General features: G+C 50.1%; 1 protein-coding gene across 12 annotated transcripts in view; it reads right to left on the bottom strand.

Annotated features, from left to right (window-relative positions):
- The window catches only part of SIPA1L3 (signal induced proliferation associated 1 like 3), a 254,721-nt gene that overhangs the window by 71,409 nt on the left and 168,215 nt on the right, over positions 1-15,097 (bottom strand). For all 12 annotated transcript variants that reach the window (XM_044932263.2, XM_044932264.2, XM_025269033.3 and 9 more), the window contains 2 exons: positions 12,458-12,615; positions 3,713-4,289 (listed from right to left, as the gene is read on the bottom strand). In XM_044932263.2, the coding sequence (XP_044788198.2) occupies positions 3,713-4,289; positions 12,458-12,615 (735 nt within the window). The remainder of the gene's footprint in view (positions 1-3,712; positions 4,290-12,457; positions 12,616-15,097) is intronic.

Below are 15,097 nucleotides of genomic sequence, written 5' to 3'. Positions count from 1 at the left end.
TGATGGATACGGTGACTGTAACCAGAGTAAGCTGGAGAAGCCAGAGACCAGAGACCCTGTGAGTTTGTCTAGGCTGGGGGCTCGGCACCACATTCTTTACTCCAGGACCTCATTCTGCAAGGCAAAAACCCCTTTCGAACCTCCGTCTCAGGCTGTCCCCCATCCTGAAGCCAACCAGACCACACACGGAGGGCCTTCTCTCTGATTTATTCCCCGCTTCACCTGTGGGAGACTTTCGCCATGCTAACGTATGACCATCGATAGGAGAAGCCACTGAACAGAACACCTAGAGCTTCAGCTTATCCTTAGGGATTCCCTCCTCTTCTTGGAATAAAAAGATTAACTTGATAAGCTGGGGCTGTTAACCAAGTTACAGCAAGATCTGCCTGCCTAAAAACTGCCTTAAGGAAAGCGGCTGTGTAATGGTTGACATCTCCCGTGAGAAGTCATTCCCTGGTTAGAAATGATGCTATCTGATGTACTTATTAGAGCTGCACAGTAAGAATCTCATATCACGAGCCACGCTGTGCATTCATACATTTACACATGTATCCACATACACAAAAATATTCTTTGCAATCCACATAGATGTTCCCGAGTATGGGTAGCAAGAAACGAGTGTGGACGGTGAAAGACTTACCTGAAGATGTAAACACATCTGTTCCAGGCTAGTCTGGACAGTGAGAATTTGGGAGGTGAGGAAACAGGTGAAACTGGAACAAAGCTCCATGAGACCAAGTGCCTCCTCAGGGCACCAATCTTTTCTACCCTGTCCTTGAAAACTGCCTACTGAGATCCAGTAACTGATTTCATGGCCCAACTTGTTTACATGTTACTAAGGAATTACTATTCATTTTTTTTATATAGAATAGGCAAAACAGTAATTTTTCCGAAGCCGTATGTTTTAGAGGTAAATCTTGACACATTTACTGATGAAATGACAGGATGTCTAGGATTTGTTTCAAAATTATCAGGGGAAGGGAAGGGAGAGAGGGAAGGGAGAAACAAGATGGGCCCCAGGCTGATAACTACGGAAGCTGGTGATAAGTCTAGGGGATCAGGGGGCGAGTTTCTCTACTTTTGTGTCTGTTTGAAATTTTCCATGATTAAAAAGTTAAAACAAATTTGTTTGAAAGGAGAGCATACAGTTTAGTGCCTCAAAAGAGAAACTCATGACTGGCTTCATCCCAGACCATGGCCTCTGCTTTGGGAGTCAAAACGCTTCTTCCCTTTGAAGTCATCGCCCTTGTGTCCTGTGAATTGAGTTAATAATAGTATCTCCCTCATTGGGTTTTGGGAAGAAGAAATGCAAGGTTGTGCAAGGCTGCAAGGAGTCCGATAGCCGGCCCCCTGTGAATGGCCACTTTTGCTATCAGTACAGACAGCACGTGTGTGTGCATTCAGTCCATGGTCACTGAGTGTCTGCTGCACACCAGACACTGGCCCAGGTGCTGAGGACGCAGCAAATATGTAAAAAGACACAGCAAATGCTGGCAGGTGCTACTGTGACAATTAAAGAGGGAAAGTGGGCGCAACAAGCTCAAGGCCAGGTCGTGCACGGGGCTTTTACAGTTTTGGATAACAAGGCCTCACCGATAGGTGACCTTTGAAAAAACGCATGTAGAAGGGGAAGGAGGCATGTGGGGATGAAGAAGGTGTTCCACCGAGAGGGCACAGGTAGTGCAAAGGCCCTGAGGCTGACTGCCCAACGAGCTCCCTCTAGACATAGAAGTCTGCGTTCTTGGAGCAGAAAGAGAGTAATAAGGAGACAAGAGTGACAGACAGCCAGGCCATGTCGGGCCTCACAGGCCACCATAAGGAACTGGGCTTTTACCTGGAGTGAGCTGAGGGGTTTGAGCAGAGCAGGGACATGATCAAGATCCCTCTGACAAACTTCCTGAGAACAGACCCCAGGGAAGCAAGCAAGGAGGCAAAGGAGACCAGCAAGGAGGCTACTGGACAGGCCAGGAGGGGCTGCAGAAGGGGCAGGCGCAGCAGAGTCTGCCTCCGGCGGGTGGAGCTGACAGACTGGACGTCGGTATGAGACAGAGGAGTGAGGCTGGTGCTGAGGCTTACGATTCCACTCGTGTGATGGGCTTGTTCTCTGGAGACAGAACCCCGGAGGCAAGGGGAACGAAATCAGGAGCTTGCTCTTAGACATGCTGACTTCCACAGGTTGAGTAGGCAGTTAGTCATTAGTCTCAAGTTTGGGCACAAACAGGTTTTGGAGTCAGAAAAATCTGGATTCAGATCCCAGTCTGCCACCTACTGGCTGTGTGACCTCTCTGAGCTGCATGCTACTCACGGGTCCAGTGGGGATAAAAACAGTGCCTACAACTCCACGAGGCCGGTGGAGGGCTGTGAGATCATCGGTCATGAGCACACAATCGGGGTCAATCATCTTCTTCAGCTGATCGACTCATCAGCATTGAATAAACACCTACTATGTGCCAGCCCTGATCTACACAAATGAGATAAGCAAGTGGGCAAAACAGAGGCCCTTGTTCACGGACCTCACATCCTAATGGGAAATCTACACACTAGCTGTTGCTGTAGTTTAAGGCGGGGCAAAAGTTTGGAGTCAGGGAATCTGAAAGCTCGTCTTTACCAATCCCACCTGAACTCAAGGAACGAGTGCAAAAGCCTAGAAGGGTGAAGAGGGCTGGCTGTGATACTGGCCTCTGGAGATCACAGCCTCCTAAGTCAGGCCAGCTTGCCTGGGCAACATAACTCATCCAGTCCTTAAAACTGCCACATGATATGGGATGACCACTGTTCCCATTTTTCAGATGGGAAAACTGAGTCACCCAGTGGTTAAGGAACATGGGGAGGTGACAAAGCTGGTAAGTGGCAGTGCTGGGACTAGAAGCCAAGCCTTCTGACTTGAGAACCTGTGTTGTTAACTCCCGTGATATACTGCCTTCTCTATTTCATGCTCGACATTCTGTTAAACCCACTGAGAGCCAATCACTGACCACGTTCCCTCACCTGGGGCTCTGAGGTAGCCTTAGTACTTCTTAGCCCAATGCTTCCAATGACCATTACCAACTAAACTGTCATCTGACTTGAAACCAGTCTGCTACCTTTGGTTTGGCAGCTGTCTGAGCCTAAACTGCCAAGAGATTAGGGTAAAATTTTTTAATCTAGACTGTGAGTCTCTGTTCTTTAACAGAGAATGTTAAATCACTTACATTTACTGTGATTACTGATGTGGAATTACTCCTGCCACATAATTTTGTTTTCTTATGCTTTTTTACACCCCCGTCCCCAATATCCTGCTTCCACCCCTATATTTTAAAGGTCTGGAAGTCTTTCATTCTGTTGAGTTGGCCAAAAAGTTCATCTGGTGTTTTGTTAAGAAGGTACAGAAAAACCCACACAAACTTTTTGGCCAATCCAATATTGTAATTCTTCTGGAGAGTATCCTTACATTTTTAACATGAGTTTAAACATCTGCAGTGAGTAAATAAGCCTTTTGTCCTCTCAAGGCGATGACATGGAGAGCCTCAGATCTTTGGCCCAAGCCTTCCCCAGGGAGAACCCAGGCTGCAGAGCCCACTAGACCCCTGGTGTGTAAAGTGACAATTCTGATTCTCTTGGGGCCGACGAGCGTCCTGGGCCAACTGACCGGGCTCAGGGAGGCACTTCAGTGGTTCCTAAGGCCTCTGCCAGACCACAGAACTGCTGCACCTTGAGGGGCTCTCTCCCTTACCTTCAGTCTCTGGACAATTTCTCTTATGTCCTCCACAGAACCCTCAGAGGCCTTGAGGAAGATGTGGTCCCCTCGCCCGTAGAAGATTTTGATTGTCGAGGAGTCTGGGGTCCAGCCGATGACATCCCCGCAGTAGCAGTTGAACACCACTTCCTTAGTGCGTAGGTCTAGGAGCACCACAAACTCGTTGGAAATTCCCAAAATGCAGTCTATCTCTACCCCCTGCGCATAGTCCTCAGCCGCCACCCTCCAGGCGATGGCCCCGGCGCTGTGCTGCTCGGCGCCTGCCCGGGCTTTTGTCTTCTCCTTCTTCTTGGAGGTCAGGGAGATGAGATTGAACTTGCCGGTGGAGTCAATGGGTGTGTTGGAGACACAGTTTTCCGCCAGGTCCTTGAGGTATTCCTGGCGGGTCCTGGTGGCCATGGTGTGGAACTTGTCCGACTTGTGTGCAGCGTTCTCGGCATTAATCACCTTGGCCAGTAAGAAGTCTCTGAAGACGTCAGATTTTCGGAATGTGGTTCCACTGGGGATCGGGGGGCCGAAAGGAGGAGCGTCTTTGGATCGGGTCACTGCCATACTGAGGAGGGAGAAATTATTTAGACGACAGAAAGAAAGGCACTTGAGAGTCCCTTTAGAAAGAAAATACACGATCAAAAAGAGGAGTTTCCTTTCTAAGAAAGGAAGTCTACATCTAATTAGTAAGTTGCCAGCTGACTAGACTGGAAACTGGAGAAAGTCTTAGGGCACACATATGCGTTTTTACTTTCTATGCAGCAGATGTTAGAACATCCACTGATATTTAAAGGATAATTTTCCTAGCACTGTTCAACTTCAGTTATTCTTGTTTTACATACATACAGGCTTGTGGTAAATTATAGTTTTGCAAAGACTCATCCCTTCCTCTCTACCTTAATGGACAGGTACATTCCCGCCCTGTTCATCCTAAGCTTGGTCATGAGATTTGATTTGGCTAATGGCATTCGAGCAAAGGCACAAATGGGCATGTGGGCCAGGCTTGCCTCCTATGTACCCACCCTCGCCATGAGGTGAACATGCTCTGGGGTCTACTGGTCTGGGAGAATGAGGGTGCCTGGAGCAGACATGCAGCCAAGGCCAGCCAGGCCTCAGCCAACCTGCAGGTGAGTAGGCCAAGAAGAAATGATTATGTTTGTGAGCCTCTGACTTTCGGGGTGGCTCGTTAAGCAGTGTTACTATAGGAAAATCAGACCGATATGAAACATTCTGTGATTTACTTCTTTCAGACACTTGGGTAACACGAACATGCTTTGTAAATCATCTCTACAAAGGTTATTTTGAAAATTCACTACAAGGGGAAGTTAGAATGGAACTCTTCCTACTTTGGTTTTTTTTTTTTAAAGATTTTTTTGATGTGAACCATTTAAGAAACCTTTATTAAATTTGTTACAATATTGCTTCTGTTTTATGTCTTGGTCTTTTGGCTGGGAAGCATGTGAGATCTTAGCTCCCCAACCAGGGGGTTGAACCCACACCCCCTGCACTGGAAGGCAAAGTCTTACCCACGGGACCGCCAGGGAAGTCCCCTACTTTGGTTTTAACTGAGCTGCCATTAGGACAGAAATCATACAGCAACTGAATGAGAAGGTATAAAGGCAATGATCTAAAACCTTATCCCCCAAATTCCTGAACTTCCTCCCCCATTATGCAAACTACAGAGGGAGAATCTTATTGGGAGGAAAATCCACTGAAAAGGTGGGCCCGTCATCTCCATTCACTCCCTGAATAGGGGCCTCCTCGGTGACCCTTACATTTGGAAGGAGACTGGGGGCTGCTGCTCCTGCCTGGGAGCTCTGGAAGGAGGGTCAGGAGCCCCGAAAAGCCCAGAGTCTGGAAATTATTTAGCTGTAGAAAGAAAGGCACTCGCGAGTCCCTGCAGCGGCTGTCACCACGGCTCCAGTGATAATTTCCTGCTTCCTGCTTCCTCTTTGTGCTCCCTCCCTGGACAGGTCAGAGACTGGCAGTGAGCCCAGGGGAGAGGAAGTGCAAGGGGGAGGGCAAGCGCAAGGCGGAGAAACAGAGGAGAGGGACGCAGGCTCCCCATCCAGCAAGGCTCCCAGGTGGAGGCAGCCTTGAGCTGGGAGGCAGGAGACTGGCTGCTAATTCAGGTTCAGATCTGATGAATCTCAGTTATGATGCTGCAATGACCAACTCGAGATTCAGTGGCTACAGGGCCACTGAGTGATCTTTGATGACTTCAAAGATCAGGCAGAAAGGCTATCGCACCTGCCAGAGTGAGCACCCAGGGAGCAGGGGAAGACATTTAAGTTAAAGGGGCTCCAGGGACTTCTCTGGCAGTCCAGGGGTTAGGACTCTGAGCTTCCACTGCATGGGTTCAATCCATGGTCGGCGAACTAAGATTTCACATGCTGCGTCATGTAGCCAATTAAGGGAAAAAAAAAAAGCCTCCAGGGATACCATGAGTGAATTATGCTGTTTACACAGTGACAATTAAAAAACAGTATGAGGTACTAAAAAGAAGGTTTTTTTCTTAAAGAGTACTGCATTCACCTTCTAAAAAATGTCAGCTTGTGCTTATGGTGTTGGGGAGAGACTACATACTGTAAGACAATTTTTAAAGTAATGAGATTTTTGATTAAAACCTATTTCATGAAACCTAACCATAGTGTAAGGCTTGTTTGACTCCTGACCCTCCACCCAACTTGACCAGGACATGTGTCTGACCAGCACTTCCAGGATGGCCCCCCTCCTTGGACCCTGGGGAGTTAGTGTTCTGGATGTGGCGCTATGAGGAAGAGAAATTAAGCTGGGATCTGAGGCTGAGTAGGAGCCAAATGAAGAGCAGAGGGGAGGGTGCTGCAGGCAATGGACATGGGAGGTGGAAGACCCGACAGGAAAGAGCACGCGCAGGGTGAGATGCGGCCGGCGCACCAGAGCCGAGAGAGTAAAGGGTGGAAGGCTGGTGAGGTCACCAGGGACCAGGCCAGGCAGGGCCTTGACAGTGAGCAAGCATCCTGTATCCTGATTGGGAAAACAAGCACCCATTTGACCATCTGGACCAGCTATTCACCATCTGCATCCCCAGATCCAGTCTCTGCCATTTTCTGCCCCGTCCAGCGCCCCGGAAGGTGGGTTTCCACAGGCTGTGTCAGCTTCACCCAGTTCCCCTGGCCAGGATACAGGGGAGGGGAGAGGAGAGAGGGTGCAGTCTTTATTTCTCTTCATTGCCTGTCTGTCGAGCTAGGACAGTGGCTGTAGTCCTTGGTCCTTTGCTCAACAGCCACAGCTGCTGAGGGGTGGCCCCTCTCCCAGAGCCATACTTCTCCCTGGTTTCCAGAAATGTCTCCCATCCCCTGTGACCTCATCCCTCATGGTGGGTAATGGCTCCTTGCTATTGCTGGTTCCTGGATGCCTCACTTTCCTATATTGGTGCCTTTAACCTACCCACACCTATTACTGAAAGCTGCTCAGTCTTGTCAGACTCTGTGACCCCACTGAGCGTAGCCTGTCATAGGCTCTTCTGTGCATGGGATTCTCCAGGTGAGAACGGAGTGAGTTGCCATGCCCTCCTCCAGGGGATCTTCCTGACCCAAGGATCGAACCCCTGCATTGCAAGCAGATTCTTTACCGTCTGAGCCACCAGGGAAGCCCTACCCACACCTATCAGCCTGCCCATTAATCCCTCAGTTAAAACCCTGAGTGGGGGACTTCCCTTGTGGTCCACTGCTTAAGAATCCATCTTGCAATGCAGGGGACACAAGTTTGATCCCTGGTCGGGGAACTAAGATCCCACAACCATGGAGCAAATAAGCCTGTCACTACTGAGCCCGTGCGCCACAACTAGAGACTTCGTGCACTGTAACGAAAGATCCCGTGTGCTGCAACTAAGCCCTGACACAGCCAAATAAATTAAAACAAAACCAAAAAACCCTGAGTGGGGGGCACCTGCTTCCTGTGGGTCCCTGATGAACACAGGTGCCAGATGGACCATCTGCAGGGATCACCGTGGCTGCCCCATGAAGAAAGGCCAGGAAGGGGCCAGAGAGGGTGCAGAGACTGTGGAGGGAGATCCTATAGACCCAGGAGGGCCAGGCCCGTGCTCCCTAGCTCCACGGCCACATCCTGGGAATGTGTGAGGGCAGGTGCCACCCTGGGCTTCGCGGATGCCCCAGGGCTGGCCCAGGTGTTCAGTACTGATTATAGTCATGATTTAGACTTGAACGGACAGACCAAAAAGAAAAGAGGTTCCTGCCAAAGTGTAGGTCTGACAGAAAAAGGCATTTCCTGGGGGAGAAGTCCTTCAAGGCTGCACAAACCAGGCAGGTTTTCTCCTGTGGGAAACCCTGCGGGGGGCCTTGCCTCCAGGCCAGGGGACGTGAGATGGCCTTGCCAGTCTCTCCACTCTGATTAATGCTGCCTTCAGACTGGGCTTTGCAGCTGTGACTAGCTGTGCAACTTCTTCATTCAGGACTTGACTGCTCATAGTGACAGATTCTGGCTTCTCCCACAGTCCTGACTTATGCTTTTAAGAATCGTGGAACTGCAAGCTACTGAAGGTTTCTGGACAATCAGAATGGCTGGTCCCTCATTTCCCCAGCAGGAGGAATGGGGTGTTCACAGCCCACAGGCTGTGGGGGTGCTGGCGTGCCATTCAGTACTGTGTTATACAGCCAGGAGATGGTGTGACTACCGGGTCACCTGGTCACTGGAGCTCAGCATTTCTAGAACACTCACAATCATTTCTTCAACAGCTATTTTCCCAGGACCTACAATGTTTGGGTCAGGCATCTGCCTAGTTGCCAAGGCAGCTCTGGGGTCCTTTACATAACAAGGCTGCCCAGCACAGATGTATGAAGGCGACTGTGACATGGTGTGACCCCTGAGGGAGGCAACAGCCACATCAACAGTTTGTTCCTGGGGCTTCCCTGGTGGTCCAGTGGTTACGAATCCGCCTTGCAATGCAGGGGACACTGGTTCAATCCCTGGTCTGGGAAGATCTCTCTTAGTTGCCCTGGAGCAACTAAGCCTGTGTGCCACAACTACTGAGCCAGTGTTCTAGAGCCCGAAAGCTGCAACTACTGAAGCCTGTGCCCTTGGAGTCCATGTTCTGCAACAAGAAAAGCCACAACAATGAGAAGCCCGTGCACGGCAGCTAGAGAGTAGCTCCCGCTCACCACAGTTACAGAAAGCTAGTGTGCAGTAACAAAGATCCATCTCAGCCAAAAAATAAAACAAATAAATCTTAAAAAAAAAACAAACAAAAAAACTTAGCTTTTACAGTGTGACAAGTTCTATGACAGAAATGTGTCTAGGGTCATGGGGAGAAGAGGGGACAGGGGAAGGCCTGTCCAGAGAACAGCTGTGTGTGCAGGAGGGGAGAAAAGGGGTTGTGGGAGGGGGCAGTTTGGTTGCATCTCTAACATTTTCTTTCTTTAAAATTAAAGCGAGAGCTAAAGCAAAGACGGCAAAATGTTAACATCTGTGAGATCTGGTGGTGGGCACATGGGTGTCTGTTATTCTCTGTACTTTTCAGAACATTTGAAATGTTGCATAATGAAAATATTCTGAATTGCAAAAAAAAAAAAACAAGAAAGCTTGGTCCGTCAGAACAAAAAGAAACCCTCTGGAAACCACATGAAGGCTGGCCCAGAAAGCGCGGAGGTCAGCCGCAGGCTCCTGTGATAAGCCAGGTAGGAGAGGGGAGCTCACGGTTAGAAAGGGGAGAAGGGCTCACCCAGCAGCCTCCTGCCTCTGATGTGCTATAAGGGTGTGTGCGTGCATGTGTGCGCGTGTTCAAGAACAACTCTATCTTTGTAACCTCAGGCCTACAGGCAGCCTGGAGGCACAAGCCCGCTGAGCTGGAGCTCTGTCCTGGGAACAGGCGATGGGTGGGGGAAGGGGCCGCAGGCCTTCCACCTGGTGTGCTGGCTCAGCCTGGTGGTCCACAACACTTCCTGCATACTGGAATCCCCCTGCCTTCTCTCACATATCTGGCCCAGATAAGAAACTGGTCAGTTCAGTTCAGTCGCTCAGTCACGTCTGACTCTGCGGCCCCATGGACTGCAGTACACCAAGCCTCCCTTCACCAATTCCCCGAGTTTACTCAAACTCATGTCCATTGAGTCGGTGATGCCATTCAGCCATCTCGTCCTCTGTCGTCCCCTTCTCCTTCCGCCTTCAATCTTTCTCACTATCAGGGTCTTTTCAAATGAGTCAAATGAGAAGAAACTGGTAGGTTCTTGGCAATTCCATCGAGTCTACCCAGGGCACCTATGCACGTACCGTTTGGCCCGGTAACTCCATGCTGAGGACCTTACCTATCCCAGCTGTGTGCTATGAGAGTCTCAACTAGGTTATGGGGAATTCCTGGGTGGTCCACTGGTTAAGACTCAGTGCTTTCACTGCCGAGGGCCCGGGTTCAATCCTTGGCCAGGGAACTAAGATCTCACAGGCAGCATAGCATGCCCAAAAACAAACAACCGCCCCTCCCTCACAAAACTATGTGGAGGGAATGTGTTAATAATAGCACTGCAAGGTGGACTGTGGTAACAGGTGACAGCAAACAACCCCAATACCTGTCACTAAGGCATAGGGGGAGATTCTTAGGCATCTATGTAATGGAATAATACAGTCATAAAGAAGGGAAAAACGCTTTACAGACTGGTGTGCAAAGTTCTCAAATTCTGCTGAGTGAAAAAATACAGGATGCAGAACAAACAGTGTGTGGGATATGATACCACCTGTATTAAAAAGGTGGAAAAGGAATACTTCTACACATTTGCCTGTATGGGCCTAAGTTATCAGGAAATGGCTAACAGCGGTTGCCTCTGTGAGGGCAATGGGATGATGAGGACTTAAGAGATAAAAGGTGAATTTTGATCTTTAACTTAAAAAAATTTTACCTTTTGTATCTAATTTCAAACTTTTTTTCCCCCTTTAAATGTAAACTAACATTACTTTGCCAACAAAGGTCCATCTAGTCAAGGTTATGGTTTTTCCAGTGGTCATGTATGGATGTAAGAGTTGGAGTATAAAGAAGGCTGAGAGCCAAAGAATTGATACTTTTGAACTGTGGTGTTGGAGAAGACTCTTGAGAGTCCCTTGGACTGCAAGGAAATCCAACCAGTCCATCCTAAAGCAGATCAGTTCTGGGAGTTCATTGGAAGGACTGATGTTGAAGCTGAAACTCCAATACTTTGTCCACCTGATGCGAAGAGCTGACTCATTTGAAAAGACCCTGATGCTGGGAAAGACTGAGGGCAGGAGGAAAAGGGGACAACAGAGGAAATGAGATGGTTGGATGGCATCACCGACTCAATGGACATGGGTTTGGGTGGACTCCGGGAGTTGGTGATGGACAGGGAGGCCTGGAGTGCTGTGGCTCATGAGGTCACAAAGAGTCGGACACCACTGAGCGACTGAACCGAACTGAACACTCCCAAGCCCAGGCCCCGGTGTCTGCGATGCTGACCAGGGACCAATGCAGATCTTGGCCCGGGCCCACATTATTGATGGGCTGGTTTTCAAGAACCACAGCACTCTCCTCACTCCACCTCCAGGGCACTTTCCATTTGTCCTGTGGGGGCTGGCCATGTTCTCCAATGAGACTGGTGCTTGGGGAGGACACTGAACGGGACTGAAGTTTGTAACACAGTATTATTTAATATATTTATTTATTTGCTGCACTGGGTCTTTGTTGTGGTATGAAGGACCTAGTTCCCTGACCAGGGATTGAACCCGGGCCCCCAGCACTGGGAACGTGGAACTTTAGCCACTGGACCACCGGGGAAGTCCCTTGTGTCACTTATTGATCTTCAAATTAAGAACCCTCAGCTCTGTTTCCTGAGGGGGCCGCCCCTGTCTGCCCTGCCTCCATCCTTGCATCTTCCGGTCTTCCTTTGGGCCACACTCTGGTGCCTCTCAGCCACACGCCCCATGCCCAGCACAGCTGATAGTCTTGCTCTGGGATGGGCACATGACCCCACGTGGGTCAATGAGCCTCAGTTCTGGGGCTCCTTTTTTTTTTTTTTTTTTTTTGTAATTCAATTTTTTTTTTGTTTGTTTTGTTTTTTTTAATTTTATTTTATTTTTAAACTTTACATAATTGTATTAGTTTTGCCAAATATCAAAATGAATCCGCTGGGGCTCCTTTTCCTGGGAAAAGTAGGCTCTCTTTCTGCTGGGTCTGCAGCTGGCAAGATGCTAAACTTGGCGCTGCCAGCAAATGAAATGATGTACAGGGAAGTGGAACACCTCCAGGTGGGCCTGAATGTGTCATTTATGAGAGCCAGCATGTAAGACTGCCTCTTCATTTATTTATTCACGTTCTTTTCGTGCACCATGAGGCATGTGAGATCCTAGTTCCCCGACCAGGGATCGAACCTGTGCCCTCTGCACTGGAAGAGCACAGTCTTAACCACTGGACTGCCAGGGAAGCCCTGTGACTGCCTTTTTGAGGCGGGTTTTCTGTCACTTGCAACCGAAAGACTCCAGGCAAAAACAAATTCCAGGTGGTTTCTTTGTCGAAACTGGGATGACATGGCCCTTTCTGGTTAAGAACCACTCTCTCAGGAGGTGTGGGAATGAATGAGTAGAGCTCCCTTACTGAAGCACGGACAAGAAACGTGGGCGGCTGTCTGCCTGGGCCAGCCGTGCCCTCGCTCCCCCGACCCCCATGCTCCCCGGCTGCTGGCTGCTCCCCAGCTTTCCTGACTTCCTGTGCATGCAGGGGGTGGGCGGGGCATGTACCTGTAGCAGACGTTATCAGTGCAGGGGTTGTGGGCCCGGACAATGATGAAGACATGCTGAAAGTGGGAGCGGATGTTCTTGGGGGTGAACGGCAGCGCCCCGGGCTCCTGGAAGATGATGGTCACGATGTCGTTGCCTATGTGCCTCTTCCTCAGCAGCTGGTGGTGGGGAGACAGTGGCGGGGGAGAGGAAAACGTCAGGGTAGGCTCCACGTTCATGACCCGCCCCGTCACCTCTCTGCTGGCTCCTGCCACACTCCCTCTCTGCCCCAGCCACACCAGCCTCCTGCTAATCCTTGAATGAATCAGAAACCTTTCCTTTCCTGAGGTTCCCGCGGACCATCCTGAGGCCTGGAACTTCTTCCCCCAGATCCGCACATGGCTTGCTCCTGCCTGCCCTCCTTCAGGTCTGGGCTGAAATGTCACCCTCCCATGAGGCCTTGACTGTCTTACCCATGATGTCACCCCCTCTGCTTTTCTGCCTGTTACTCGAGTAACAGTGTGTTCCTCGTCCACACTCATCTTAACAAGTGGCTGCCCCTCTTCCTTTTGTTTCTGTCTTTTCCCACTAACGTGGCAACTCCTGGAGAACAAGGATTTTGTCTGCTTTGTTCGCTGCCAGGTGCTTTATCCTCAGTGCCTAGAGCAGGGCCTGGCACACAGCAGGTGTTCAAGAAACATCAGCTGGAGGACAGCACGGTCTGGCAGCTTTTGACTTGCTCAAGGTCACATTCATGGACACTGGCAGAGGCAGCCTCAAGACCGCTGGCAGGGCCCATCTCTGGCTACCTGAGTTGAGAAGGCTGGGGTGATAGCCTCAGATCAGCCCACAGGAACCCCATCATTTCCCCCCTGCCTGTCATGGCCTCTGAGAAAAACTGTCATCTTTAAAGGCGATGATGTACTCTTGCATTTTACTTTTTTGCTAAAATTACATTGTTCTTTTTTTTTTTTGGCCAGACCGTGTGGGCATGTGGGATTTAGCTTCCCAGCCAGGGATCGAACCCGCACCCCCTGCGGTGGAAGTGCAGAGTCTCAATCACTGGATGTCCAGGGAAGCCCACATTGTTCTTAGGTACAGAAGTTTAGCCTTCATGTAACCGTTAGGAATTCCCGCTGACGGGGGGTGTTGCATGCAACTCTACGTGAGGTGGCCGGGAGTGAGAAATCTGGTCACACTCAGCGGCACAATACACACTGCTGAACCGCTGGCTCTCTGTGTGTTTCACACAGGATTAAACTAAACTGCTTAAGCACCCATTTATTGTGATCAGCCCTGAACCAGGCGTCTTACACCCACATATGAAAGCTGTAACCTCATTTCATCTTTACAACAAGTCCTGTGAGGGATTAATTCATCAGACCTCCTTTTGTTTATGAGAAAAGTTAGGTTCATGGGGGTTAAACGTCTTGCCCTCAGTCCAGAGTCATGGAGGGAGGAGCTGTGACCTGAACCCACTTCTGCTTGGCCCCACAACCCAAGCTTTCCCCACCACGCCTCCAGGAGTACGTTCAGCTTCTTCCCATGTGCCTCCTGTGCTGGGCCCTGCCATGAGCTCTGTTTTCACACACAAGGGCAGGGTCCCTTCCCCACGACCCTGAGATATGGGTGCTATCGTTCTGCCCATTTCGGAGCAGGGACCCGAGGCCCAGGGAGGTGAGATGACACAGTGAGGAAGTGGCAGACGAAGAACGCCAACTCAGGTTCAATGAGAGCAATGCTCTTACAGCTGCTACTAGCGAACTTTCTAAAAATCACTGACGTTTGACCACTTTGGCCAGCAGAATGCACACTGCCACCTGCGGTGGTGTGGTGTGTGTGCTCAGCTGTGTCCGACTCTGTGACCCCATGGACTGCAGCCCGCCAAACTCCTCTGTCCATGGGATTCTTCAGGCAAGAATACTGGAGTGGGCTGCTACTTCTTACTCCAGATCATCTTCCTGACCCAGGAACTGAACCTAGGTTTCCTGCAGGTGTATTCTTTACCACTGAGTCACCTGGGAAACCCCATACCAACAGGAAAAAATACGTACACTTCCTAAACCATCAAAAGCCTGTGGGGTTTCTGTTCATGAGAAACAGCTCCTGGACATGCATGGCGTGTCCAGGAGAGGAGGCCCTGGCAGCACATAGTAGCTGTTGTGCCCACCCAGCACCTCCTCCTCCTCCAGGCAGCCGTGTCCATCCCCTTTGGGAAAGCACCTCCCACTGGCCCTCTCTGGGGGGGGGCGGGGCACATGCTTCAGGTTTGGCCAATCAGTCTATTCTATCCCTGCCCTGGGCCTGGCAAGTGGGTGGTGCAATGAGATTTAGCCCGGAAACATTTTTGGGATACTTGCAAGGCAGAGCTCTCTTTCTCCTGAGGGAGCTAAGCTGGTGGGATGTAAGGTGAGGGCTGCCACTCCTTGGGAAGATCTGTGAATACAACCACTAAGAATAAAAGCAGAGGTGAGAAATGGGAAGAACTCCTGACACTGTCTGAGCCCCTGGATCCAGCCATACCTAAAGCTAGCCCTCTCCCAGTACTTGACAATTGTTGTTCAGTCGCTCAGTCGTGTCCGACTCTTTGCGACCCCATGGACTGCAGCATGCCCAGGCTTCCCTGTCCTTCACCATCTCTGGAGCTTGCTCAAACTCATG

This window comes from Bubalus bubalis, chromosome 18, assembly GCF_019923935.1.
Source record: "Bubalus bubalis isolate 160015118507 breed Murrah chromosome 18, NDDB_SH_1, whole genome shotgun sequence".
Taxonomy (NCBI): domain Eukaryota; kingdom Metazoa; phylum Chordata; class Mammalia; order Artiodactyla; family Bovidae; genus Bubalus; species Bubalus bubalis.
This window is presented reverse-complemented; position numbering and strand designations above follow the sequence as displayed.